The sequence below is a fragment of the Alosa pseudoharengus genome, unplaced genomic scaffold (assembly GCF_046254945.1).
Source record: "Alosa pseudoharengus isolate Yale_2024_CS ecotype anadromous, Long Island Sound unplaced genomic scaffold, YU_APseudo_1.1 YU_APseudo_1.1_scf_1, whole genome shotgun sequence".
In the NCBI taxonomy this organism is placed as follows: Eukaryota; Metazoa; Chordata; class Actinopteri; order Clupeiformes; family Clupeidae; genus Alosa; species Alosa pseudoharengus.
The window spans coordinates 34,973,310-35,001,250 of record NW_027468564.1 but is presented as its reverse complement, the minus strand read 5'-3'; the positions used below and the strand labels follow the sequence as shown (position 1 = coordinate 35,001,250).

The following is a 27,941-nucleotide window of genomic DNA, read 5'->3' as shown; positions in this document are numbered from 1 at the left end:
TCAAATGGCCACACTGTTGTCCACATTTTTGGGGTTCAAATAAGTGTAGGGAGGCTCCAGCGTCTCGTTCCGCTCCTCAATTTGTTCCGACAACTTCTTCAGATTCTTCTGAAAATCTTCAATGTGTTTGCAAGGAACTTTCTCATCAAACAGCTCTTCTGGGAAATATCCAAGACGGTACTGCAGAGAGTGAGATAACTATGTATATTGACATTGAAAACAACAGACTCAAATAGCCAAAGTGAAGTTTTTGTTTTGTTTTAAAGAGTACATTTTATTTATAGTTACCGTACATGTATTGGGTGAGCAACCCCCAAACCTGGGTTTTTCTTATACAAACTATTTTGCAATTTACATATATTCTTCATATAACTTAATCACTTGGCACGTCTGAGGGCAGTAGTACATCAATAATAATAATAACTACAATATGAATAATGTCAGATCAAAGCCATTTAGATTTTGTGTTATATTACTGTTTTTTATTTTGTTTTATCTTTAATGGTAATCTTAAAACATGTGTCTTTGTGATGCACAAACTCACATGGTCTGTTGACTTTGTGCTTAGCAGTTTCAGGACAGCCATCCCATTCACCGTTGTGCTCATACTAGGTATGGTCTCCAGGATGGTGGCCATCGTAGTCTGGCCTTTCTGTTTGGGAGGGGGCATTCTGAGGGCAGTGGGATAGTTGGGCATCCAGCCGCCATACTCAAACTGGGGGTATTTAGATACAAAGTAAAAGAACTGTGTCATACATTTGACCATGTTGTTATAGCACCCCTCAGCCGCTGTGCTCCTCCAAGAAGTGTTGTCTGGCACTGCCACCCCGACATCCACAGCAATCCAGACTATTTTCATCTGTAGTCCCCCAATGATGGAGCAATCTGCCAAGTGCAACCAGAGCAGGAGGCATCCTCCACCCCTAGCCCTTCTGACAACCTAACACACCTGAGACATACCTCTTGAATTTCCCCTTGGGTATCTATCTATCTATCTATCTATCTATCTATCTATCTATCACCTGAGACATACCTCCCCTAGCCCTTCTGACAACCTAACACACCTGAGAGATACCTCCACCCCTAGCCCTTCTGACAACCTAACACACCTGAGAGATACCTCCCTTTTCTACCATTTTCTCCTCCTACCACACAATGTATCCACACCTAGCCCTCTATGGTACGCATTATGATCTGAATGGGGGAAAAAATGTTTGTAATGTTTTTCCTGCTTAAAAATAGTCTCTTAAACAAAATTAGTGAAGATTTTTAAAAATATATATTTTATTTTATTTTTATAAAACCGTTGCCTGTAGGCAACATTGTACCATAATGGAAAACATTAAACTATGCATGTTTTCTTAAGCAAAATAATAAGGCATATTTGTTTATAACATATTTTTATTTAACCAAATACATAGAAAACAGAATTATGTAGTTTTTACCCCATAATATTAGTTCATTTTTGCAAAAAAGTAAAACAAAATATCGTATCATATTCCCCCATTGCCCACAGGCAACATTGTACCATTGTGGAACCCTATTATAACCAAATCATAATATCTTCAAATCCTCATGTAGATTATTTTAAATGACTGTTTATTAAAATTAAAGTAAAATTCATTACAACAAGTAAAAAATTCCCTACATTCCCTAAATTATATCACGTATGGCCTATTGTGATTCCATAACGGTACAATGTTGCCTGTGGGCAACATGCAGATTTTTGCTATTTTTTAAAATATACACCGTACCATAGAGGGTAATTGAATTGACATTGCAGTAGTAATTCCTAGGGCCCTATTGGTCAGTCTGATCGGTACGGTCTAAAGCGCATGGTTTAAGCACATTTAGGGTGTGTCCAGTCCAATATTGCTATTATGACAGCATAATAAGTTAGCCAGACACCAGGCACTTTTCCCAAAAGAGTTGTTCTTATGTTTCTTAATTAGTCATGAGTGTGTTTTGGGTGCAACATCCATTAACATCCATCTGTCATTCTCTTTAAAGGACCCCTAAAGAGTTTTTTTTTTACCTTAACATAATGTTTCCAAAGTCATTTTGATGGCACATAAACTCTCAATAGGGCGGGCGCCACTTCTGTCGCACTCTGAGCAGGTCTTATTGCTTGTAACAGCCATAGTATTCCAGATATTGATATTTAATTTAGCTTATATAGTATATTTAGTATTTAGCATTTTAGTATCATGTTTATCTTCTACTGTCTCTATTGTACAGTTGAGTTTTTTTAATATGTATACTACTTTTTCTGCTGTAAGTGCATGTTGTGTGTGAGGTCTGTATGCTACTGAGACCTTGAATTTCCCCTTGGGGATCAATAAAGTATCTATCTATCTATCTATCTATCTATCTAAGTGATATGTGAAAATAATGTTTTTTTTCTTTGTTTTCATAAAAGCATGAAACTTGGTACAGTTTGGGGCCCTGAACATTTTCAGAAATGGAGCCATCGCAAAAACGCCTCGTGGCGGCCATTTTACTTTCCGCCATAACCTTGTAACAGCCATAGGAAGTTGCTGTTCGGGTATGAATACTTCCCCACCTCCGAAATCAAAATGGAAAAGAGCTGCTATAGAGCTGTGTGCGACAAACATTTGAAAAACTGCCTTGTGCCACACCTGCATGGACTGCAGCCAAACACACTCACCTGCACTCAGTTTGTTTTATTGCTGTTTATGTCTTGTGTATGTAGGTGTATGTATGTCTTTATACTGGGAGATTTTAACTGTGATTGGGTTAATGGAACAGACCACCACCACCCCCGCATTCCCTATAATGGTTTAGCCCAGACCTAATTGGGTAATTGCCTAGCCTATTTAAAGGCAGGCTTATTTCACACAGGAGAGAGACACAATAGACTGGAGATGCAGGAGAAACAGGAGGACATATGGGAGTGCCAGAGATCCAGGGCCAGGGAAGTTAAATGTTTGTTTGTTTTCAGTTTGTTAACCCTTGCTTGTTGTGAGGCAAGAGGAGAGTACTAGTGATGGCGAACTGAAGCTTTCTGAACCAGTGAAGCTTCCAATCCAATTGTATCGAAAAAAGGTTCAGTACTCGAAGCTTCAGAACTCTATGAGGACCTCTGCTGGTGAAAGTTAAGGATAGCATTGTGTCACGAAGTGTTTCAGACATTAGCCATGAATGTCTTTGAGTCGAAGATGAATAAATGTTGAGCATGAATTAATGGATAAATAAATAATGTCATAAATAGGCCTAACTAAGCCTATTTTGTACCCTGCATAAATACAAATGTAATTGCCTTCTCTACAAAAATAATAAAGGTAGTATTTTGGCTGTGAACATTTCTTGTATTTGTAAACAAAATACATCAATTTAGAAGGGAGATGAATAAAGAATGGGCATGCACATTGCACAAACATTTCTGTGATTACGTTGAGTACATAGACTATGATTGAGTACGTAGACCAATTGTAAACTGGGTTGTGTTGTAACTGTGCGATTTAGTCCTGCACACGCCTGGACTCGAACCCGCGAAACAGACGCACCTTAGAACGGGAGTCGAGCGTGCTGATAATTGAGCTAAAAGCCCAGCCTATAAGCTTTCGTGTCAGCAGCATTATTGACTCTGTTGGCTCTCCTTCTTCAACAACCCACAACGGCGCCCCCCGTGTCGCGCAACTTTAATGCTTTGAATTACATTTCGAAGCAGTCACGTGGGTGTGTGTGAAACGAAGCTTCGGACGTCACTGATCACGTGATTATCACAAAACGAATCAAGCGCCGATACAAAGCTTCACTCCAAATTGGTTCATATCTTCGATACACGCTTCGAAGCAGGGGGTTCACGGGTAACATCACTAGAGAGTACGTCCAAAGTTGCAAGGTCGCCTTGCTTGGACAGGGAGCCTAGAAAGGTTAGGTTCCTGGTGCCTAGTTTAATGGCACGGTACATGTTTGTTTGTCCACTGAAGATCCCCGGATTTCATGTTTGGACTCTAAATTATGCTTCCTGGATCTGCCTGCTTGTCTATGGACTAAATAAATTATTGTTATTACATTTTTGTATGGAACTGCTGTCTCCTGCCTTCCCTCAACACCACCTAATCCAGTGGAGCACCTCCCTAAACGTGGGGTGGTCGCCTCGGTCCCTCACAAAGCTGCTACAGGAATTCAGAACTTTGGGAATTCTATAGACTGCTGTCGGTGCATTCCGTCTTTATTGTATCAGAGTTATGTTTACATTTTGTCGCAAAAGACGCATATTTAGTTTATTTATTATTGCGCCTCTCTGCTGTAGGGGGACCCCGAGAGCAAATCTTCTTTGGTGATCCTTTAAGATCAAAGAGTGCAACATCAAACAGCATGTTGTTATTTTGCAAGGACAAAACAGTATTACACTTAGTTATTTATGTTGACTATTGATTGACATTAGATTGACATACATTTACTGTACTTACCCCAATAATATTCGAATGACTGAATTTAAATCCTAAGGATATTTATTCAAACAGACGAGTCGTTACAGTGACAAAATATGGCATATAAGTCAGATTCATAAATAATTACTGTGTATCTTAAAGATGGATTTGGCTTCTGTGCTTGCTCTACAGATTGTGGATGTTTCACAAAATGTATGGAAACAAAGGTTTAATTTCTGCTTATAGAGAAAACAACTAATAATGGTCTGTCATTACTTCTTTAGAGGGATGCTTTCTGAGTGGAGTAATGTTGTTGATGGACCACTTAGATTCACAGACCTTGATAAGAAATTACCTGTCCATTGCTGACAGCAGCATGTTGGGCCGATACAGTGAAGATCACCATGGTAACAAACTTGATGAGATCAGCCACTGTCTGAAAAGAGTCAGGTATTCCTAAGGGAAAGAAAGGCAGACATGTAAATTAATAAACAGTAAGGTTAAAGCAGCACTATAGACAATTTGCTCACGGGGTCCCCTTACAGTTGAGAAGCACAATATTATTGTTCCTACCCAAACACAGAAGGTCGGTAATTGCCTACAGAGGGCCGTCATGAGGTTATGTGCCATCAAAATTGTTTTGGAAAAGTTATGCTAAGGTAAAACATCTCTTAAGGGTGAAATCTGGCGAGTTTTCACATAGATTTCCATTTCTCGAGGTCACGAGTACTGTCAGTACGGAAAACAACTAAAACAATCGGTTTACCTTTCTCGAGTTGCTACAGCCAGCAGCTAACGCAGCCAGGCAGCTACAGCACTTTCTGGGGGCATGTACATGGGAGCTCACAGACATGCCCATAGAGTAAATATAATATAATAGTTCTTTTGGCATCTTCTAATAAATGTATAAACATAAACAAATGCAATCGCTGACAGCACATTTAAATAATCCATATTTTTTATATGTATGTATTCATTCATTTTAAAACAAGCTACAGATATCAACAGATGTGAAGAAAGAATAATTTCATAACGCTATGCTTTGCCCATATATCCTGTAAAGTTTGAATTAAAACCAGCAAGCATCAGTCTGGCTGTCTTGTAATACCACCATTTACCACATGTGAATGTCTGACAGCAATCATTTGACATGTGTCCAACCAAGGATATTATTCCTACACACACCTGTTTCTTCTATTCCCAAGAATCCCTTGGAGAAAATCTCACTGATCCAGCTCTGCAGTTCTGTGTCCTCCTGCACAACCGCATCAGATCTGTAGTAATGTTGCAAGACTCCTTCAACATACCTGCAAATGACAACACACACACACACACACACACACACACAAAGAGACAGTAGAATGTGTGATTTGTGTGTACAATCTGTAAATGTACAGTATGTAACCTTTCCAACGGTAAACTTATGTAACCATGGCTCAGGGAGGTTTTCACGACACAGCTGGGGAGCATACCTATGTCCCCAGGGTCCTATGTTCCCTAGTTTAATATTATGCTAACACACAGTGGCTAAATGTCTCACAGACGGATGTGTGTTACTGTTAATTTTGTGAGGGCTTAGGGCTGTGAAATTGTAAAGTGCATGAAGACTCACTCGCACCCTTTCTGTGCCCTTTCTAGTCAGCATTTATATTGATTTATACCCAATGGAATTACCAACAATTCCTAATGTTGTGACATGAAACGCAGGGTTACCCAAAGGGAGGCTGGAAGTTTGACAAAAACATCATAAACCTGTCATCACCTGTCATAAAACGGAAATGGAATCATCTTAGCAACATGCTATTGGTGTTGTCAATTTAACCTGTCACAGGTGATATGTCAACATTCCTGTTATTGCCATTTTGACCCTTACAGCCTCTCAAACTCAGATATCAGTTTAAGTCTTTGTGGGTTCAGGGCAGAGGGGGGCATTCAGCCATTAACCCTTCTATTATGTTCAGAACAAGACACATCTTAAATTTAAATATTTCAGTATTGTCCAGGCTTTCTTACAAAGAGTCACAACAACTAGGTTAAGTGCCTTGCTCAAGGGTACAACGGTGGAAGCCAGAAATTTAACCCACAACTTTTCTGACAAATGCATGCTAGCAGCTACTTAATCACTACGCTATGACTGCACCACTACGCTACCACTACACACTATTTGTCATGAGTGTGATGGTCTCTATGAAGAACAACATCTTTAGTGTTCTGTGTCAAATAAAATACTTACACGTAAAAACACACTTACACTTATAAATAAAATACTGTTTTTTGTTCTTCATTTGTCTGACAAAATTAGCACAAATCTAAAAGAAAACTTCACTGGCATAGACTGTAAATATGCCTGTGCACTATCTGATTTTTTTTTCTTTGTATGCAGACTTATTGGAAGGATCTAATTATTATGGATTTGATATGAAATCCAGCAGTGAAATGAACACAAAGAACACAAACCCCTTGTGTGATTTATAGAGCTGGGGAACATACTGTAGGACCCTGGGATCATAGCACCTTAGGAACATAGGACCCTCTAACTGGGGGACATACAGTAGGACCCTTTTTCATGTTCCCATTATCTACCATATTAATCTGGGGGATATAGGACCCTGGGAGTATAGGGCCGTAGGGACATAGGACCCTTGTAACATAGGGATGACCCCCATAGGGAGCTACCAGCTTCCTGCTTCCTCTCTCAACATCACTCCCATCCGGGTCAGGACACCAATGTAATCTGCATTGTGTTGACCACGTGGCTCAGTCCTACACATAACCAGACTCAGACCTGCAATTTATAGCACCTCAGATTGGGAGTTGAGAGCGCTAACAAGTGAGCTAAACCCCATGATGCTAGCATCGCTTTCTACCACGTCTTTGAAGGTGTCAGGTGGTTTACACAATGTACATAACGCACAGCCACATACCAGCTGGCAACCATTACACGTACTTGTAGATGATGTTCCACAGTTCCATGCCATCATCTCTGTAGTAGTAGTTGGGGACGTCCTCCAGGCCTCTCTCAGAGATGTTGTCAGGCAGACAGAGGGAGCTGTAGGTCAGGGATTCTGATGCACGCCTCAGGAACCTACCCAAGGCCAAAACACCAATGCCTGCATACTAGGATTGTACATTATAATCAGAAATAAAGTTGAATAATAGTGATGCCACAAATGAAATGGCATTAAACAACTAAATGTGTGATTATACAAAGGACAAAATTGTCCCCAATGAAGGTGCAAACACATGGTACATCTCTACAAAACTATTAACAAACAGTATATTTGTACTATGTTGTATGTTTATTGTTTACCTTTGCAAAGAATCCTCTCTCCGAAATCAGCAGATTCCGTGCCATGATATTGATCTGGAGTGTCCAATGAGTGTGGGGAATGAGGAGCTACAATTAAAGACAAAATGAACAGCTGGTCATTGCATGGTATATTGATGTTCCATAAGGTCACATTAAAACAATTTGGCAACAACTTGTGCTGGAAAGCAGTTCAGCATATCCAAATGTTTAACGAGTCTTGAATGTTTTCTCTTTTTGCGATGTCTAGTGATCAAGTTGTGTGGAGGACCAAAAATGACTCAAGTGAAAATCAACTAGATGTACCGCAGAGCGGTACAAAATATGACCGCCGCCCAGTCCAGCACATTTTTTCCAGAAAAATAAGTCACGCTTGTCAAATTGTGTTCATTTCCTACTTTGTTTCTTTTTTGTGTGTTTGTAATTGAGTGTCTGCAGAGTGTGTGGTTGTTTTTGTGTATATGTGTTTTGTGTGTGTTTTTTTTGTGTGTGAGTGTATGTGTGTGTGTGCGTGTGTTTGTGTATGTAGGTGTGTTTGTATGTGTGTGTATGTGTGTGTGTGTGTGTGTGTGTGTGTGTGTGTGTGTGTGCGCATGTGTGTGTGTCTTTATGTATGTGTACATAAATAAAGCAAATCAGGGAACCACCTTCTCTTTGCGATAAGTGCCATGGGATCTTTAACAACCATAGTGAGTCAGGACCTCAATTTAACATTCATGCAAAGGAAAACATCTCCTGCAGTACATTGTCCCTGTCACTACAATAGGACATTGGGATTGATATTTGTTTGGTGGCTTTTGGCCACAGGGAAGAGTGCCACGTACTGACCAGCCACCAACACCGCTTCCAGCAGGAACCTACTCTTCAAAGGAGGTTTCTTATCCAAGTACTAACTAAGCCTGCTTAGCTTCAGTAATTCAGCAAAGTTAGGGTATCTGCTGGTCTGGCTGCTGGCTAAAAACAAAAGGTGAAAGGCATATAGGATTCTAACTGTCTCACTGAATTGCATTATGCACACTCAATTCTCACTGGTATCTGCTAGACAACAAGTACCAAAACATGATTAGTTCATAGATTTCACACGTAAAATACATTTTATACAACCCCACCATCTTGCCTGTTCATAATTCTGAGAAATTCTTGAATTGTGTACTTGTGTGCGTGTACGTGTTTATGTTTGTGTGTGTGTGTGTGTGCGTGCGTGCGTGCATGTGCTTGTGGGTGTGCCTGTGTGTGTGCATGTGCATGCATGCGTACATATGTCTACTGTGTGTGTATGTGTCATACGTATGATTTCTGTGAATGTATGTGTGTGTGTGGGTGTGTGAATATCTGTTTATGCACATGTGTGCATATGGAATGGGGTAACATGACCCCTGGAGGCAAACAAACGCAAAACGAAAAACAATGGTTCCATGCTATCCTTGTGGGGCTACATGTAAAAATGAGCTGTTGTAATTGCAGGTATCTGTGACCTAACATGGTCAAAACTGCACAAAATTGGAAGTGTAGGATCAATATGACACCCTCTGAATGCACGCCAAGTTTCGTGGAATTCCGTTCATGGGGGCCCATACAATAAATTAATTTATGTTACTGTACACCAACTGGCCTGCACACATATACACAAAAACAACTGCACACACTCAATTACAAACACAAACAAGGAACAGAGTAGGAAATGAACACAATTTGACAAACATGACTTATTTTTGTGGAAAAAATGTGCTGGACTGGGCGGCGGGCATATTTTGTACCGCTCTATGGTACATCTAGTTTATGCAGAAGTGGGACGAGCGTAATGTTTCATTCGCCCTTCAGGTCAGGACAAATGAAACAGCATGAGAGAGAATGAAACATATACTTTCTCCCGTATTTTTTTTGGCAAATTTGAAAACAGTCAGCTTACACTTCGAATCATAGCCTACTTCTTTCTCTTTCTTGCCATGGTGGAAATTAGAAAACAGAATAACGTTCCTGAACCCTTTTGTTTTGTTGCCAGCATAAAAAGTGTAGGCTTACCATCGGCCTATCCTTGTCATAAAATATTGGACATATCATTAGCATAGTTCATATTGAAAAAAGTTTAAACAATTTGAAACTCTAGCTTTCACCACTGCAGTCTTTATTAATGCCATCTAATCATAACGTTAGCGTGTGCAATCTGCACCATAGAACTGGCTTAAACAGGCGATATAGCGGGTATTTGAAGATTAAATGCAAACTGAAACTAAAAAACAGACCAGGCCTCTATTTGAGAGCGGCCTTTATTTATCCAAACCTATAGCAACACCAGGCGTGTAAAAGAGGCAGGCGTCTATTTGGGACTCAGCTTTTATTTTAAGTTTTACGGTAAAAGGCCATTTCTTGTATTGTTTTTTTTTTAAGGCCAGAAATGTGAATACCTAAAACAGTGGAGGCCTCATTTTGACAAAAGCCCCCCCCCCCATTAAACATTGGATTAGAGGGTCTCTGGTTTCAGCTGCTATTTGGTCTTGCCACCCTGCTGAGGGCTTAACTTAGACCCGGGCCTGTCTTGGACCACAGGAAAATATCTGAAATCTAAGATATTTGTCAAAGGAGAAATTATAATCTGCTTGTGTTTGATATCATTTTTAAAGTCTACATGTGAGAAATAAAGTATTTTCAGTTGTAGAACAGTAAATTTAATGCATATGATGTTTCTGTAACCTGGGATATTTGAGGCATTCTCGGATGGGATTTACTGTACCCATACCAGTGGCGGCTGGTGGTTCTAAAAATAATGGAGGAAGGAAGGTGCGCTTGATTGGTGTTGGTGGCAAATGTGAGGTTGTGATGGTGTTGGAGGCATATGTGAACAATAGAGTATGTAGGCCGCCTACCCAGACACGTTTAAAGCAGCAGTATGTACTACAGTATGTAGCATTTTAACTGGCAATGTTGTGCTATAAAAGCTGTGCTGACATTCTCAGGGGTGGTCTGACATAAGGAGCTAGGCTAGCATGCAGTAGCCAGAAAAGTTATGGGTTCAATTCTTGACTTCCACCATTGTGCATAAAATGCATTGTTTTATAAAACCATGTAACTATTTACTATTAAAAGATAGACCTTAAATGTGGTTATTTGTAACATGCTATTGTTTTAAAGCCAAATCGCTATAGTTTAAAGACAGGTTGTAATAGCTAAGTGGGAATTTACTCGAAAGGCAAATGTTATTGAAGACGTCATTAAAAGAATGCATCAATGCCGCTGGGGTCTGACGCCAACAGAGTTGTCCTAGTGATTCGGGGGTTTCCAGATGAATGCCATCTATATGTTAATTGTGCTAAGTTTAGATTTAAGAGAAGAACACAGATGCTTCCGGCCTCTTCTATTCTGCTCCTTGTCTGCCTGCACACTCTTCTGGAGGAGGCCTTGCTCTCTCTCTGGCCTCTCTCCCTCTCCTATGTTTGTTTTAATTATAGGCCAGGTCCATGTCAGATTCCATTCTTTCATACAAGCTGACGTCACAGACCACTCAAAATTAAAAAAGAAATACCTTGTAAAGGGGGTGCAGAGATGGGAGGTTCCGTAACGTTGCCATGGTGAAAACCTCAGCCAGCAGGTGAGTTCTCAGCAGGTGGAAGTCGAGCTCGTGCACGGTGAACTCTGCGGCTCGCACAAAGATCTTCGCCAGCAGCCAGTCATCCTCAGAGTCAGTGGGCAAGAAGATGGGGTTCTCAGGTCCAACCTTTTGCCTTAACTATGGAGAAATGACAAACATGTAGAACTGCTACACCAGTATGTATTCCTAATCTGCATAATATGTTAATTACCGACCATTTAATTTACCCAGTGTGCAACTGGCACGGAATCAAAACAAAGTTAGCCTACACCAGTTCAAAAGCGCTGATTGTCTTGGCAGAAGAACAAGAGCGAGACACTGTCAACAATGCTTTATATCAGCCCCCCCAAAAAACGGTGCACATCAATACTCCTAATTTTACTATTGATTCTTTTTTGATCATTTGCCATGAAATATTACCATGAATATATTACTTGTGCATTAATTGTGGAATATGAAATATAGCTCATGTAATATAAATGTGACAAAAATGGCCATTTTCCACGATGAAATTTGGCATGCAGGGTGTCAAATGAAAGCTCAGAGACTGTAGTTTCGGGATGTGGTGTAATATCTCACGGCAAATAATGTGTGGGCAATAGGCATTAAATCAAGTGCACAAATGGTAAAATATGAAATATAGGTAATGTAAAGTAAATCTATAAAATATGGCCATTTTCCACGACGAAATTTGGCATGCAGGGGGTCATATGAAAGCTCCGAGACTGTAGTTTCGGGATGTGGTGTAATATTTCACGGCAAATAATGTATGGGCCATAGGTATCAAATCTAGTGCATAAATTGTGGAATATGAAATATAGCTCATGTAAATTAAATCTATGAAATATGCCCATTTTCCACAACGAAATTGGCCATGCATGGTGTCAAATGAAAGCTCTGAGACTGTAGCATCGCGATGCGGTGTAATATTTCACGGCAAATGATGTGTGAGCAATAGGTATCAAATAGCTCATGTAATATAAATGTAAGAAAAATGGCCATTTTCCACGACGAAATTTGGCATGCAGGGTGTCAAATGAAAGCTCAGAGACTGTAGTTTCGGGATGTGGTGTAATATTTCACGGCAAATGATGTATGGGCCATAGGTATCAAATCTAGTGCATAAATTGTGGAATATGAAATATAGCTCATGTAATTTAAATGTAAGAAAAATGGCCATTTTCCACAATGGAATTTGGCATGCAAGGTGTCATATGAAAGCTCAGAGACTGTAGTTTCGGGATGTGGTGTAATATTTCACGGCAAATAATGTATGGGCCATAGGTATCAAATCTAGTGCATAAATTGTGGAATATGAAATATAGCTCATGTAATTTAAATGTAAGAAAAATGGCCATTTTCCACGATGGAATTTGGCATGCAAGGTGTCATATGAAAGCTCAGAGACTGTAGTTTCGGGATGTGGTGTAATATTTCACGGCAAATAATGTATGGGCCATAGGTATCAAATCTAGTGCAATCTAGAAACAGAAAAGCTTCCAAATCTGCCCCCCTCCCAAACAAGTGCAATATGAACCGATCTATTTGACTGAAAGCATGTTGTATCATTTACTTAAAGATTGGTCGACAATGGAGTCACCAGAAAAAAAGGCTTTTATTCGTCTGTGAGGAGTAGCCTACATGTTCGTCTGCTACTAGGCAAATGCCAGTGTCATCGCGTATAAGCACTGCCCCCTGTCGGTAGAAAATTGCAATATTTAAGGTGGAATGGAAACTTGACTGAGAAAACAGCGTCGCTGTCAAACCTGTCCCTGGGATAAGTAACTTTGCGCCGATATGAAAAAGGAACTACGTTACGTTACCAAATTTTCAGTAGTAGCGCGTTACACTACTTTTTACTCGAAAAAGTAGTTACATTACTGTAACGCGTTACACACAACACTGTTTGTAGTATACCACCAACAACTGTACAGGAGTGTGTAATACCATGAACGTCATGGAGTCTTACCAGAGACTTTCTAATGAGGAGACACAGCACTCAAAAAATCCTCCATAGAAATGCATGGGGTTAGTTTGTTGTCTACACATATCCCACCTCTTCCTCGGCAAAACGTCGACATGTGAATACATTGAGCTAATCATGTGGTGTGATGTGAATACATTGAGCCAATCATATGATATGTTGTGAAGACATCGTGCCAATCATGTGTTGTGAACTTCGCCGCTGGAGCAAGATCGGTGTTGTGAAGCCTTGCGCACGCGCATTTCTGCCGAATAGGATGCCCGATGAGTACCCAAAAAGTGTTGCAATATGGCCGCCGAGTGGAGGGACTTGCCTAAAAGGACTTTGGTCTTAACTATGCTTTTCACTAGCCTAAAACCATTGAATGCTATTTACTTTCACGTGTTTCTTAAAGTGACAGGCACTCAATACACACTACACACCACATGATATGCCTGTAATAGATTAAAAATCAATATGAAGTGTTCAAATTGCTAAATATTTTTACCTACTTGTCTTGTAATAACGCACATCATAAAATACTATAAATCATTGACAAAATATATAATCTTTATATGAATTCCAAAATAAATGAAATACAAACATATGACATTTAGCCATAATCTTCTATGTGTGTTTGTGTGTGTGTGTGTGTGTGTGGGGGGGGGGGGGGTATAGCAGAATTTAGGATGTTCTCCAGAATTCAATTTCTATCTAGCCTATTCCATGTTTCCATTATCTACCTCCAAAACAAATGTTCGAATGCACAAACTGGAAATACTAGAACACTTTCTAATGGTGTGTTAAATTATCAGGAGAGAGACTACAGCATTTTACTTATTTTTTTTTTTTTCCAAAAGGGAAATGCGAATATAGTTTACAAAGCCGAGTGATTATTTTATTATTACTATGCAGTGTCTTACTGTGTTTAAAAAACAGCAATAAATAACCTTTAAATATCAAAACCTCCGAAGAATGTGTTTGTGTGATTTTATACATTAGTACTGTTGGCGATCAGCAAAATGATCGTAATAATCGTGAAAACATGATTATTCTTCAGACAATTATCGTACCAACAAAATCTGTAATCGTGACATCCCTAAACTGCTCCAAATGTGCAGGTTGGTGCTATGCATGACAGCCTCCGCCACTGATGTATGTGTAAAGCATGAAATTGAAAAGCTCTTTGGCAAAGGCACTATACAAATGCAGTCCTTTTACCCATGCTGTCTCTGCATTTATATCCACAACTATTGAATATTCCACAATTTATGTTGGATTCCATCAAGCACTTCTGTTGCATATCTTAATATGTTTATCCAGATATGTATGATTGGTCCACACCCCTCCCCAAACCCCGCCCCTAATGTTCCCCAGTAGAAAAAAGCCAACCAGAAGCCAGAAACCCCAGACCAGAGCACCCAGCTCAGAAGGGGGACCACTTCCTCGAGTCTGGCCAGGTAGAGAGGAAGGAAACTAAGATCTAGGACTTACCACTCGACTATCCCCCTTCTACAACTGTCACTCGATTAGTTCTTATTGCTGTATTAAGACCTCACTATTTTCCCTCAAATTTAAAAACTTGATTGGCATTTGCCATTGTGGTGCACATACTGTACTATACTTCCTTTTGTTCAGGTGTGTTTACCTGTATGGCGATGGGCAGCATCTTGTTCTCATGGTTGAGGTGGAGCAGCACCAGAGGAGCAGTGAGAAAAAACAGCTGTTTGTTTCTCACCGCTTTTCCTATGAGTCCGTCCAACATCTTGTAGTCACAGAGGAAGACATTCCCTTTCTGGATGGATTAGATGTGGTTGAAGGTAAACAACAAATGGACTGATAGGTGTCTTGAAATGATCTTTAAAAATGAAATGTATCATTATTATTGTTATTGTTATTATTATTATTTACAATCATGAATTTGATAGCCAATAGCACACATTCAATCAGAAAATGTATGTCTACTGTATTTTACAGTAAGTTATTTCAGACAGCAGTATCTGTTAATTGAATGAGTGTAAAAGTGAATAAAAGTGAATCCATTGATGACTTCCACTGCTAGACTGTTGAATGACTGTAATGCCTACTTTTATTTCCAGTGCTAAGGTGCTTTTTCCAAGAAGGCCTTTGACCATCTCCTCTGTGACAGGGAAGTTCCCGGGCAGTTTTGAGCAGCGCTTGATCATCATGGGGTTGATGCCATTCAGGAACTGGTAGCCAAAGAACTCGTCCTTATCCCAGTGCTCTCTAACATATTCTGCAAATGATGGCAAATCAGAATATATGCTCAAATATAAAGGTCAGTCGATACTTTGTTTTAAAATACAGAAATTGTGAACAGCTCTTTAATGATGAGCTCTTGTTTAAGATGAGTACCCAAGGTTTTGTTTTCAATTTCGTAAAGGAGTGCATCTAGTTCTTCCATGTTTTGCCAGAATCTTCTGCTCTGAGCTAATCCTTTTAGCTGCATATCAGCTAACCTAAACAGAAAGAATTGGTAGACAGTCCATTAATAAAAATAAAAGGTAAAATACTGGTAGGTAAACATTAAAAAAGCCAAACATATGCCGGTTTTTATTCTGGAACCTTTTCCACTTACTGCTTTTTTTCTGTGTACCAAGCCTCCATTTCCTTTGTAGAAGAGAACTGGAGTTCAGCAGGCAGAGCATATGGAGAATCAAAATTGATAATGTGGGGCATGCACTCATCGTACACACGCCACCTGTGAGAAGAATATACAGATAGTTAGATTTTTTATTTTATTTAACTGAATTCAACACAAATTTGGTGTGCTGTCCACAAACCTCAATGCATGCTGTCGATTTTTTAGCTGCATCCTCCTTTCTCGAAGGGTTAATTTGTTGGTGTCCTGGAGCACAAGCAAAGCTGAAATGGAAATGTATTTAACATTAATTTAACAATACATTGACACTGTTAATTGACAATCTGAATACATCTTACATGTTTATGGTAATATCACCCAAAGCAAAACTATGCAGCAATTTTGTAACTTTATAGGCATGTTTTTTTGGGAAAAACAACCATGCTGGCACTATGCAACAGGAATTTGTCTGCAACTGTGTGTGTGTGTGTGTGGGGGGGGGGAGGGGGGGGGGACGGTTCAAGATATGCAAGACGTTTGCAAGATATCAGCAATGAATTCTCAAGAACAATAGTAATTGCCTACCTTTAGCAGGTCTTAGAACAATCTTCTCGTCACAGGCCAGCCAGCGGTAGCATGGAAACAAAATCTCATCACCTTCAGGCGTTTTAACCGAGATCTTGTCGCAAAACCAATTGTTGTCAAAAGACTCAAATTCCTTTAAGTGTAGTGTGATAAAGATGAGCTTCCCCAGGCCCTCTTTACACTGTTTATTAAATGTCCACACCTGTAAAGACGTATGAAAAGCAAATTTATTCATTTTTTTGCAGAACTCAACCCGCATCCACAGAAAAGGCTACACTAATTTAAAACCAAACATTGCAGTTAGTGGTAACTGGAGCGTCTGTCATAGTGTGATTGGTTAGTGACCCCCCTTCCTCCCCCCACCATACAGTGCACGTGCGTTAGTGGTAATCAATCAGAAAGAGACTTGACTTGGCTTCAATAAAATGGATTTGTGGTTAGAAAAGCAAAAACATATAATTATGCAAGTGCAGGGACATCTACCAGTGCGAGAGTTCCACCAATGCCCTGTCAGATAACAACAGGAATGAAAACAGGAGCTACAGCAGCAAAGATGGATGACAGAAAAGAAGGACATATCAGGCTAGTTGGAAAACAGAATTCCCCTGGATAGCATGAAATGCACTTCTGCTACTGCTAAACACATCCCCCTCTTCCATCATCAACCCAAGACTAGGGATGTTAACCAGTAGCCGTTTAACCGGTGGTTGACCGAATCAACGTTGACCGGTTAAAATTTTCTGCCGCCGGTTAAAAAAACAAAAAAAACACTATTTTTAAAGCTCCCGAATGCCAGCCAGCGTCTGTTATTACACTGCGCACACACGTGTTATTGGTGTTGTATTGTATGGGGCGATATGATCACTCAATATCTAAAAATGATAAATGTGAGCATAAGCCGTCCCACGGCGGAATTTATTAGCGCAACCACAGCACAGAGCCATGGCTCTGCCACAGCAGAGCTCACGTAGCCATTCCGAAAACAGTTTATACCGGTTACTATAGTGACTATTTGTACGCCTTACATGACAGGTCCTGTCTGCGCAGCTAAAAAAAACTTCACTGCTTGTTAGTGGCTGCTTGTTACTGGCTGCTTGTTGACTATGGCATGATGATAATTGTAACAATGTAATGGCAAACGAAGACACGAAAGACTAACTTAGCATATGCCTACTTGTTGTGTTTTATTATTCATCTGTACTTAAATGGCATGACGACAGGAACTTATTGCAAAGGATTTTGTGCAGCACGCTACAGAGGCTGTTGGCAATCGGTACGTTTTTTTTACGAAGACGTTGGTTAATATACTTTCCTGTAACACCACCAAATGTAGCGTTCTCTGTTTGTGACTTTGTAACGTGAGCTTTTTATAGCCCGAGCTCCAAGGGCGTAGGTTTGGTCTCAGCTTTGGTGGGGACACATCCCCAACTCCTGTTGTCACAATACCAACATTATTGTTTCAATACCAATACTAAGGGAAGAATCTCAATTTCGATACTTTTGCGATTTTTTAAAACTTCTTTTGGTTTGTGTGATTTGTGAGATCATTCACATCAGTGGCAATCATAATTTGATTGACCCTCCACACACACACACACACACACACACACACACAAACACAGACATACATAGAAAGTGATGGTTGCCATCAGTGTTGGGCAAGTTACTTCAAAATCGTAATGTATTATGTATTACTCATTAGGCTACTGTCATTTTAAAGTAATTTGTTACATTATAATATGTATCTGAATTGTAAGGCATTACACTACTATTGTATTACTTTTGAGTTACTTTCACCAAAATATCTAGAAATATGAATTTGGAATTCTAAATGCAGTTTATTATGCTCAATGCAGCTCATTGCACTTCTAATGGAGGGCGCTGTGGTACAACATAATGACTGAGCTAGGCTTAAGGCTAACAGAATGCAATAGGCACAGTGATGGCTCATGATGCAATACAAGGAACAATCATAGCCAGAATTCTGTTAAAAGCAGACCAAAGGTCAAAGTCTGGTCAATTGTGATAGAAATGTTGTAACTTTAGGCTTAGGCCTACTCATTAAAATTAACAGAGAGCCCACTACCTGTATATTGCAACCCAAAACATGTAATATGTATTTCAAATACAAAATAGTATTTTGTCATTTTTATTTTATTGGGTTGAAGGAAATGGCTCTGTATTTTGTATCAAAATACTTTATTGGTGTGTATTTTTGTATTTTAAAAATACTGCAAAATACTATATGTGAAAAACACTAAAAAAAGTAGATACTATACACACAGGTGTAATGAATAATTGGTAATTAGGCAACAATGGTTAATGTTTATCGCAATCAGCTAATGTGAGAACAGCTGTGTTCAACGACATTCACAGCTTTTCAGTGACGGACTTTGCATCAGCTCTGGTCTGAAGTATAAGTATAAGTATAAATACTCTTTTGATCCCGTGAGGGAAATTTGGTCTCTGCATTTATCCCAATCTGTGAATTAGTGAAACACACTCAGCACACAGTAAACACAGTGAGGTACTCACTAATCACGGCGCAGTGAGCTGCCTGCAACAACAGCGGCGCTCAGGGAGCAGTGAGGGGTTAGGTGCCTTGCATAAGGGCACTTCAGCTATGCCTACTGATCGGGGTTCGAACCAACCCTCCGGTCACAAGTCCAAAGCGCTAACCAGTAGGCCACGGCTGCCCTGAAGCACTGGTGTGAAGTCATACGCAAGTAAAGATGAGCAAGGTTACCTGTGCAAGTTCACATAAGGACACCGACAAAGGCAACAATGTCCTTTTGTTTCCAAGCCAATTAACAGAAAAAATGTCAGATATCTCAATGAACCACAATGACATCAATAGATGGTAAGGTGTTGAGTGTGTTCCTTCCTTGTAGCATCCTTTTCTGCATTCCACAGTGGGGAGAAGTTCACCTTGTTTAATTAAATAACAATTCTATTTCCTTATTAGCTGCATACTTGAGGTTGGAGATATTAAGGCAAGTCAAGTTTCTCACATACTGGAAGTTCAAGATATATACAGCCTTATGATTTTCTTATTCAGTTCTACACTGGACTTGAATTACGAAATTCGGCACAGATACACAATTATGATTTTGGCCTATTGATTATAATGTTAATGTATAAACCGTTGCAACTCTGCCATCAATCATTTTGTTAAGCCCAACAAACGACTCTATACGCGATTTCAATGCCAGATTTAGTTTCGATTTCTAGAGCTCACAAGTCAACGGAGAGTTGCTAGACTAGCCCTGCCGCTAGGGGCGCGTTTAGATTTCTAGTGCTTTCAAAAAGTATTTTGAGTATTTTCTAAATACAGTATTTTATTTCGATACATTAAAAATGAGGGTAGGCCTATTAGGTATTTTATTTTGAAATACATTCTGATGTATTTTTGCTCATCCCTGCCTGTTCCCAGCATTAGCACAACACTTTGCGATGGTTAGCTTTTGTTACCTGTGAGGATATATGCTAGGCCTAAGTGACTGACCTATATGGGTGCGTTTGGAGATGAAATCAGACGTTGTTGCCACACACCTTGCATGTAGCTGTTCGCTTATTTCCTCTGTGCACGAAGTTATTGTAACCGAAAGTAATGATAAAAGGCACAACTCCGGGAGGACTTCTTGTCGCCATGGTCAATGCATTTTTTGAGTGTGCGCACATTCGTTACGTTGCACATTATGGCAAAGGGGCCATGCCGCTCGTTATAGGCTACGTTTTCCAAAGTATTCTGTATGTTGCAATAAAATAGAAATACATGAAAACATTTAGATTAAAAAAGCAATAATTGCATGAAATACAGCTTGTTCAGGAGTCTCGAAGCGTCCGAGTCTGAAGTCTTTTGAGAGGAGTCGCAAGTTAAGTCTGAAGTCATTGTTTTTGCAACCTCATTGTTTTAGGCTAGTGAAAAATAGTTTTCGCAAGTGCAAAGATATGTGGATTCAATTAATCATGTTTGCTATGTCATTAGATTAAATAAATGTTCAAAAAACTAACAAGTCAAAGAAAAGCTTTATGGGATGAGAACATAGAAGAAATATCTGGTGTCTCGCAATGTTTTTTTTAATTTCTATGGAAATGCACTTAGTTTATCTTTTATTTCTTTGCATTGTGCAGGCTACATTCAGAAATATACTGCAAGATTGGCAGCCTAGTGGCTTCTTTTCTGTGCTATTAGGCTTATTCGATCTACGTAATAATCAGGTAATAACGTTCGCAGCGGCCATTTTGTTGATATAGAAAATGCATAGGTGGGTCTATTTAATGCAGCTGTCAATGACAAGCGCGACAGCGCCGGTATGATCGCTGTAGGCTATTTATTTATTTGTACAAAAGGTAACGTGATGGTAGGCCTATGTTGTGCAATAGGCCTAGGCTACAGGGCAGGCCGTTCTAACAACAGCAATACAGGCCGTTCTAACAACAGCAAATAGCCCTAGAGTCACCCACTGTCAGAAACATACCTGTCAACTTTTTCCAGCTGTCTTCCTGTTTTAATATTTTCCCGTAAAATATCCCATATTTTATCACTTTCATAACATTAGCCCCATCGGACTTGGCCGTCTCTGTACTGTTGTCCTGTACCCCCTGCCCTTCCAGCGAAAATATGTTTTTAAAGCATCGTTTTGCTTGCCTGAAGGCGACCAGAGTGATCAGAACAGTGTGGGAGAGAGCACGATTTGACGCCAATCTCATTAGACCTAGCTTAGCTTCACCTCGTTTAATTAGTGCAGCAGTTTCAGTAGGCCTACGAATTCTTGCTCTCAGCAGAGGGATAGCAACAGAAAGACGAATGTTGAAATGTCCCTGTATTTTGGGTGAGTAACCTGGAAAATCTCCCTTATTTTCGTTGCTCATTGTTGACATGGTCAGAAAACGAGAAGAGAATGAGACTGAGAAGTAGTCAGCGCAGGAGAGACTGGTGGCTACATAGGATAAATAGCCTAGGCTAAACTTACAGCCAACTCCTCACATCCATCGCCATTATTATATTTGTATTAATACTATATTATATTGTCCTCTGTGGGCTTAAGTTAAATACGTTTTTAACAGCTGCCCCTATGCAATGCGGAGACATCAGCAGTAGCTTGATGTAGTCGCCTACCGTAGATTACCTTTGGACATTTGCATAGATAGTATTGCTAGGTAGGCAATGTTAGCCAACGTTAGTAGCCTAGGCTAATATATTTATTCATGATACGCCCTTTTCAGCTTGTCTTAGTGGCACGGCAAGTGGCAAATAGTAGGCACAAACTCAGCGGAGAAAGATATCAGTAGATACTTCTAATTTGTATAGTGTTTTGTTCACTTGGATTTTGGAAATGTTACAGAGAAATATGTTAGCCCTTTCTGCCTCCAGACCATGTAGTTGCATCCTCCTGTAGAAGTTATCAGACAAAAACGATCACTGGCTAACCCACTTTAAACTACTTTAGCAAAGTCCTTGGCTGCAGGTTGTGAGCAACAGGCAAACGCAAGATACAATTGCAGTCCAATGAGATGCAACTTTATTCTCTCCGATCATGGCAATGTTAGACGATGTCGTTGGTGGAACAAATATAAGTTCGCCGACCTTGACTCAGGCGACTTGAACGCTTGTCCCCTTCAGCTGCGACGTGTGCCGATGTATGAACAAGACAGTTGGGCTATAAATAAATATCGGGGTAATTTACAGTTGACAATAATGACGGATATTTACTTAATGCTATTAGATATGGGTCCATACGTTTATTTACTTATATTGACGAGATGAAGCTGTTAGGCTACTGTGCTCTGCTCAGCTCAAATCTACGCGCTACAGGCGATTGTCACATAGAATAGCCTATAGAACTGGAATGTCATATCAACAATATGGCTGCGGCGGTGTTTGCGAATAAGCCCTATAGCCTATGCGACTCTCCGTACGGCACACCCATATTCAACATGACTCCTAACTTTGGTTGAAAGATTGCAGAAGCTAGGTTTAGCTGTGACAATATCCTGGGTAATCCTAACAGCTAATGTTATTTTACACAGTAGGCTAAAATCCGAATTTGAAAGCCTGGTCACTAGTCGCCAGTTTGTATGGCTAGTTTGCCTACTTAGACTCTGCATAATGAAAAAGCTTTGTATGTCCCCTTTCTTCTTCTTGGGTGGCATAGCTGATCTACAAACCACAAAAAGGGGCAAACATGTACATGCTGAAGGGCAAAGGGAATATCAAAATGTTTTACTTTGGCCTTTTATGGGGTAGGCTATGTATTGGCAGACAACCCTGGTAACTTACCGTTGTCATTGACACACCTGCTCGCTTGACTGCCACTGCAAAGTAGCCTGTGCATTGGCATTCTCTATGTGTAGCCTGCGTGTCAGATAACCCTGACGTTTCTTGTATTGTCGTGCTGGCTGTCGGAATGATCAGCAGTACAAATAAGTTCACTAAAGTATTGGTGGGGACAATTTTGTCATCTTAAAATTTTGATTAGGACTAGTCCTTAGCGTCCCACCCTAAATCTACGCCCATGCCGAGCTCGGTGCCGCGTTGCATGGAAGGTCGACGTTGTGCGTAATGTTTGCCTGTGCGTGGGTGCGCAGGGAAAGCAATTATTTTTCTCCCCAAAACAAAACCCTTATTCCTCCACAAGTAGTGGACAATGATTGGGGAAAATGTATAATACAAAGGGCACGAACTAACATTGTGTGACGGAGCCTAACCATTCTAAAATGGGGGGATAACCCATTTTTAGTTTCACGAGCAGAGAAAGACGCGCGACAGGACACGGGTATCATAAATGGCAGAATTTTCGGTGACCGACTTTAACCGGTTAATGAGGCTCAGAGGCCGGTTAAGATTTTTTTAAAATTTCGCCATCCCTACCCAAGACCAAGCATTTTTAAAAGCTTTTCTTCAAAATGGCTTTTCAATCTAGGCTAAAGAACTCAAACGATTTAGATCACATGAAAAGGTCAATTTGCATATGTGTTTGAATCCCTTGTAATACCTGTTGCTGCTGGATTACATACAATACAAGTCAATGAAAGAGTGTCATGTGGCTGCTTTCAAGACAATTCAAATCATACATACATAATACCTTCTTGCATTTGTTTCATTCCTCCTTAAAATGTTTATACTCACAAATATTTTCCATTAAAAGCAATAGTCTGATATTTGCTTGAACTGTTATTATAAAATATATGATAAAGTATGTGCAGATATGATCCCTGTGCACACAATGCAGCACACCTTTTGTCTTTAAGGGCCCTATTTTGGCGATAAGAAATGGATGGTCAGAAGCATAAAGTTTATAAACATTAAAGGCGTGGCCAGTCCACATTCACATTCATTAATGGTGTGATTTTGTGATCAAACGCTGGGTGCAAAAAGGGTTGTTCTTAGGTTTCTTAATCAGTCATGGGTGTGTTTTAGGCGTAACATCCTTTACACCAATGAGAAGGACATCTGTCATTCCCTTTAACAGCACGCAGCGCATCTTCAAAGAGCACATCGGTATTTTGATAGTCGGCGCATTTCAAGTCAAGTAGTTTATTGTCATGTACTAAAAGGAATTATACGTTTTATAAGTGGATTACTGTTTTATCGTCTTTGATCCAGAAATAAATCAATCAATCAATCAAAAGTAATGAAATTTTTGTGCTCAAGAGACAGCTCAACTTTAAAGAATAATTTAAAAGTAGTAATTAAAAAGGTATATATTGTGTGTGTGTGTGTGGGGTAGGGCTGGGCGATAAAACGATAGCGATATGTATCGCAATAGACATGTAGTCGATATCAATAAAAAATGCGTTCGATAGAACATTCGATAATTAAAAGCAACACACACCTCCCTCCTTACGTTGTCTATAAATATAATATATCTTGCATTGTAGCTAGTATGTGCAACTCTACCAGAAGTAGGCCTACCTCAACACAGACTCTGAATGAGTCCTTGCCCCGTGCGCGCGCTCTCTCTCTCTCTCTCTCTCTCTCTCTCTCTCTCTCTAGGTGCATCCCTCCTCAGCATGCGCATGTAACCCAAACATTCACAATCGTGCAAGATGACTGAATTGCTATTAAATCCGGTTAGCATCATTAGCACGCTGCACAAATTTGTTAAAAACTGTTGCATTCAAATTGACTGCTAAATTCTAATCAACTCAATCCCAATGCAAATGGAAAAGTATTTTCCAAGACTCAAACGGGCCTGTCCCAAGGAGAAAAAGTATTCATTTGAAACTTAAACACACGTGGGGAAACTGAACAGTCTAACCAGTAGACTTACTATGATAAACTAGCAAATTACTTTGTTTACAATATTTCCAGGCTTCGACCAGTGCTACTCATTCAGACTTATGTGCACAATTAGTTATTTGAGTGTTTTTCATGATTGTGTTGCTATTTCTTTTCCCTGTTTGCTTTGATTGATAACTGAGGTGATTCAAATCAGAGGAAGGTTAAGTTTAAAATAAAAGTGTTTAAAACTTTTTTTCCCCTTCTGGTCCTTATCTGAAATAGATTTAAAAAAAATCAATAATTATCAATATCGAGCGATATGAAATACTTATATCGTGATACAGTTTTCAGCCATATCGCCCAGCCCTAGTGTGTGTGTGTGTGGGGGGGGGGGTATAATGAAACGGTGTGTGGGGGGGTGTTGGTGTGTGTGTATGTGGGGGGTAATGATGTGTGTGGGGGAGGGGGTTGTACCTGTGTGTGTGTGTGAGTGGGGAGGGGGTATGTTTTGCCCAGTGTTCTCTGTTCCTGTGATAGTTTTGGGTCTTTCAAGTGGGGCCTAAACGCATATCTGTTCAACATGCACTTCTTATGAGTTATTGTTTGTATATTATAGTATTTGTTTTCTCATTATGCTATTAAAGGTCCCCTGTGTAACGTTTTAGTTGTTTGTTAACAAAATCAACATTTCCCATTTATAAATGAGGCCCAGTCATGTTTAATTACCACCACCACCAATTTGAAGCATACCTATTGGCTTAGAAAATCCTTATTTATAATAGCGCAGGGACGACTCTCCATGTACGTGTGCCATTTTAAACTAACGGTGGCCAGCAAGGGACATATGCGAAATACAGCTCAGTGGCCTCTGCATGCAAAGGAAAACATTATCACTTTGGTAGCTTGGATTCATCTGCAGAATTCCTCTACATTCAGCAATGTAAGTTACAAACCCATTTTCTACAAGCCACGGCTTCCTAACGTTCTGACACTGAAATTGTATTTTCCAACTAAATAAATTAAGAGAAAAATAACTTTGTGATCTGTCACCGTCTCACTTGATCTCTAGTTTCTAGACCCAGAGACAGTTCATAAACTAACCTAACATAGTTTTGCTAGAACTAGTAGACTACCACAAAGTTGCTGAATGTGTGTTGTTGCAGGTTTCAGTTCGCAACAATACAAGTTTAACCAAAGTCCTTAGCTGCTAAATAGCTAGGGAACATAACTAGCCATTCCTATTCACTTTCTGTTTACTGTGATAACGTGAGCTAGCTAGCTCAGTTAACATGCGAAATGAAACTATTTATTCCATGTCCAAAAGAGTGTTTTATTGACATCACACACAAGCAATGGCAATAAAATAGTACACAAAATGATATGATTATATTGTTATTACTTATTCAGAGAAAAGTTTATGTTTTGACGCACCTAAGAGTCCGGACCTAGTGACAGTTTTGGTAACACTTTACTTGACTGGTGAGTTCATAACACATTCATAGCAGCTGTCATAAACTGCACATAAAGCATTCATGACTGTTTCATGAGACATGACTCAACATTCATACTAGGGCTGTCAATCGATTAAAAAAATTAATCAAATTAATTACATACTCTGTGATTAATTAATCTAAATTAATCGCATATATAATTTTTGCTGTGAATATATTTTAAATATTTAAATTCAAATGAATCATTGAATAATCAGCATTAGTGACATTAAAGTTTAAAAACTCTTTCATTATTATTTTCACTGTTCAAATGATGGCCATAATAATCTATGATATGACGTAATATGATGAGGAAATCAATTCAAAAGTGCTTCGGGAAGAAGTTTTTTTTTAATACAGGCATTTCAGGCCACAGATATAACCCAGGGGACACAATGAAAATAAATTAACACTCCCTTGAATGTCAACACTATTTCTTTGCATTGATGTGCGACTTTAGAGTTGACAAACTCCGGTGATATGCAAATTCCTTGCTGCAGACATTGCAGAGGGCTTTATTTTAATCAACACTTCATTTTTATCAACATCAGGCTGTTTTTTAAAAGTAAATGTTCCAATCAATGAACTAGGCAGCACATTTTTCTCTCTCCTTCATTTTACAGTCTAATGGTTACTGACTAGAATGGCTCGGGGTCAAAGGTCATACGGAATCGGTTAATCTGCGTTATTTTTTTTAATCAGTTATTTTTTCTCAAATTAATTAATCGAAATTAATCAGTTAATTTGACAACCCTAATTCATACCAAACCTTTCATGAATGTGGAAGACAGAACGACGAGAGCTTGTCAAAATAAAAGTCCAAAGTCGCAAAGCAGCATTGCTGTTTTTGGTCCAAACCTCTTATCTGATCATTTCACATCTGAGTCAATGGGCAACTCCAGTGCCAAAAAGACAGAACATGGTCAAGCAAATCATTTTTGTTTCATAAAAATATATTTGTTTTATGATGTAACCTTTGCAGATGATTTCTCATCTTTTGCTACTGGGAGTTTCCAACCGTTCCAGGTTACACAAATACGGGTCAGCTGAATGTAGGCTAGTTTACCTCCCAGTGTTAAACTCAGTGATTACAAATACTTCACAACTTGTATAGTAAAGTGACATTCGATGTAGACTTCATTCGATATTCATGAAATATTTACAAAGATACACAAATAAGATGTTGGACTTTTATTTTGACAAGTTGTCGTCGTTCTGTCTTCCATATTCATGAAAGGTTTGGTATAAATGTTGAGTCATGTCTCATGAAACAGTCATGAATGCTTTATGTGTAGTTTATGACAGCTGCTGTGAATGTGCTATGAACTCACCCGTCAAGTAAAGTGTTACCACAGTTTTTGATGTGCGATGGCTACCGTAGTTATGGGAGAAATTCTTACACAGGGGGGCTTTAATTGAATTGGCATTATTGTTTATTATTGCTATTCTCCTTAATGTAGTCTTGCCAACATTTTAAATTGTTCACTGTTAAATGTAACTATTGTATTGTTTATATTTGTATGTCACCTTGGATGTGTATGTCACTTTACAAAAGCGTCTGCCAAATCCCATAACCATAACCATAAAATAAGTGCACTTACTGATCCTTCATAAAAGCTCAGAAAGCTTTCAGATTCAAGCTTCTTTTTTTTACTCTCTTTCTTGAGACCATGGAATTGGATGGAGATGTAGCTGGTTGTGCCAGCGAAGACCCTGTTTCCTGTGTATACTGTCACTTTGTACATCCCCATGGTTATTCTGAAAAGTATTGGAAATTATTC

The 27,941-nt window shown here is 39.4% G+C and overlaps 1 protein-coding gene across 1 annotated transcript; it reads right to left on the bottom strand.

Annotated features, from left to right (window-relative positions):
* LOC143118473 (arachidonate 12-lipoxygenase, 12R-type-like) lies at positions 1-27,911 on the bottom strand. Its single transcript, XM_076279529.1, has 14 exons — positions 27,762-27,911; positions 16,444-16,645; positions 16,061-16,142; positions 15,856-15,978; positions 15,633-15,736; positions 15,344-15,513; positions 14,905-15,051; positions 11,228-11,431; positions 7,711-7,797; positions 7,348-7,517; positions 5,586-5,707; positions 4,756-4,856; positions 545-715; positions 1-180 (listed from the first exon to the last, which is right to left on the bottom strand). The coding sequence occupies exons 1-14, from the start codon at positions 27,909-27,911 to the stop codon at positions 1-3; spliced, it is 2,013 nt and encodes a 670-aa protein (XP_076135644.1).
* Between the last annotated feature and the right edge of the window lie 30 nt (positions 27,912-27,941).

What these genes read in the sequence shown, in the direction of transcription:
- LOC143118473 (XM_076279529.1), bottom strand. Translation starts at nt 27,911, where the DNA reads ATGGGGATGTACAAAGTGACAGTATACACAGGAAACAGGGTCTTCGCT. An exon ending in CCTTAGCACTGGAAATAAAA is followed by an intron (nt 15,052 to 15,343) that starts GTAGGCATTACA and finishes TAATCCATCCAG; the next exon opens with AAAGGGAATGTCTTCCTCTG. An exon ending in AGAGAGGATTCTTTGCAAAG is followed by an intron (nt 7,518 to 7,710) that starts GTAAACAATAAA and finishes GTACAATCCTAG; the next exon opens with TATGCAGGCATTGGTGTTTT.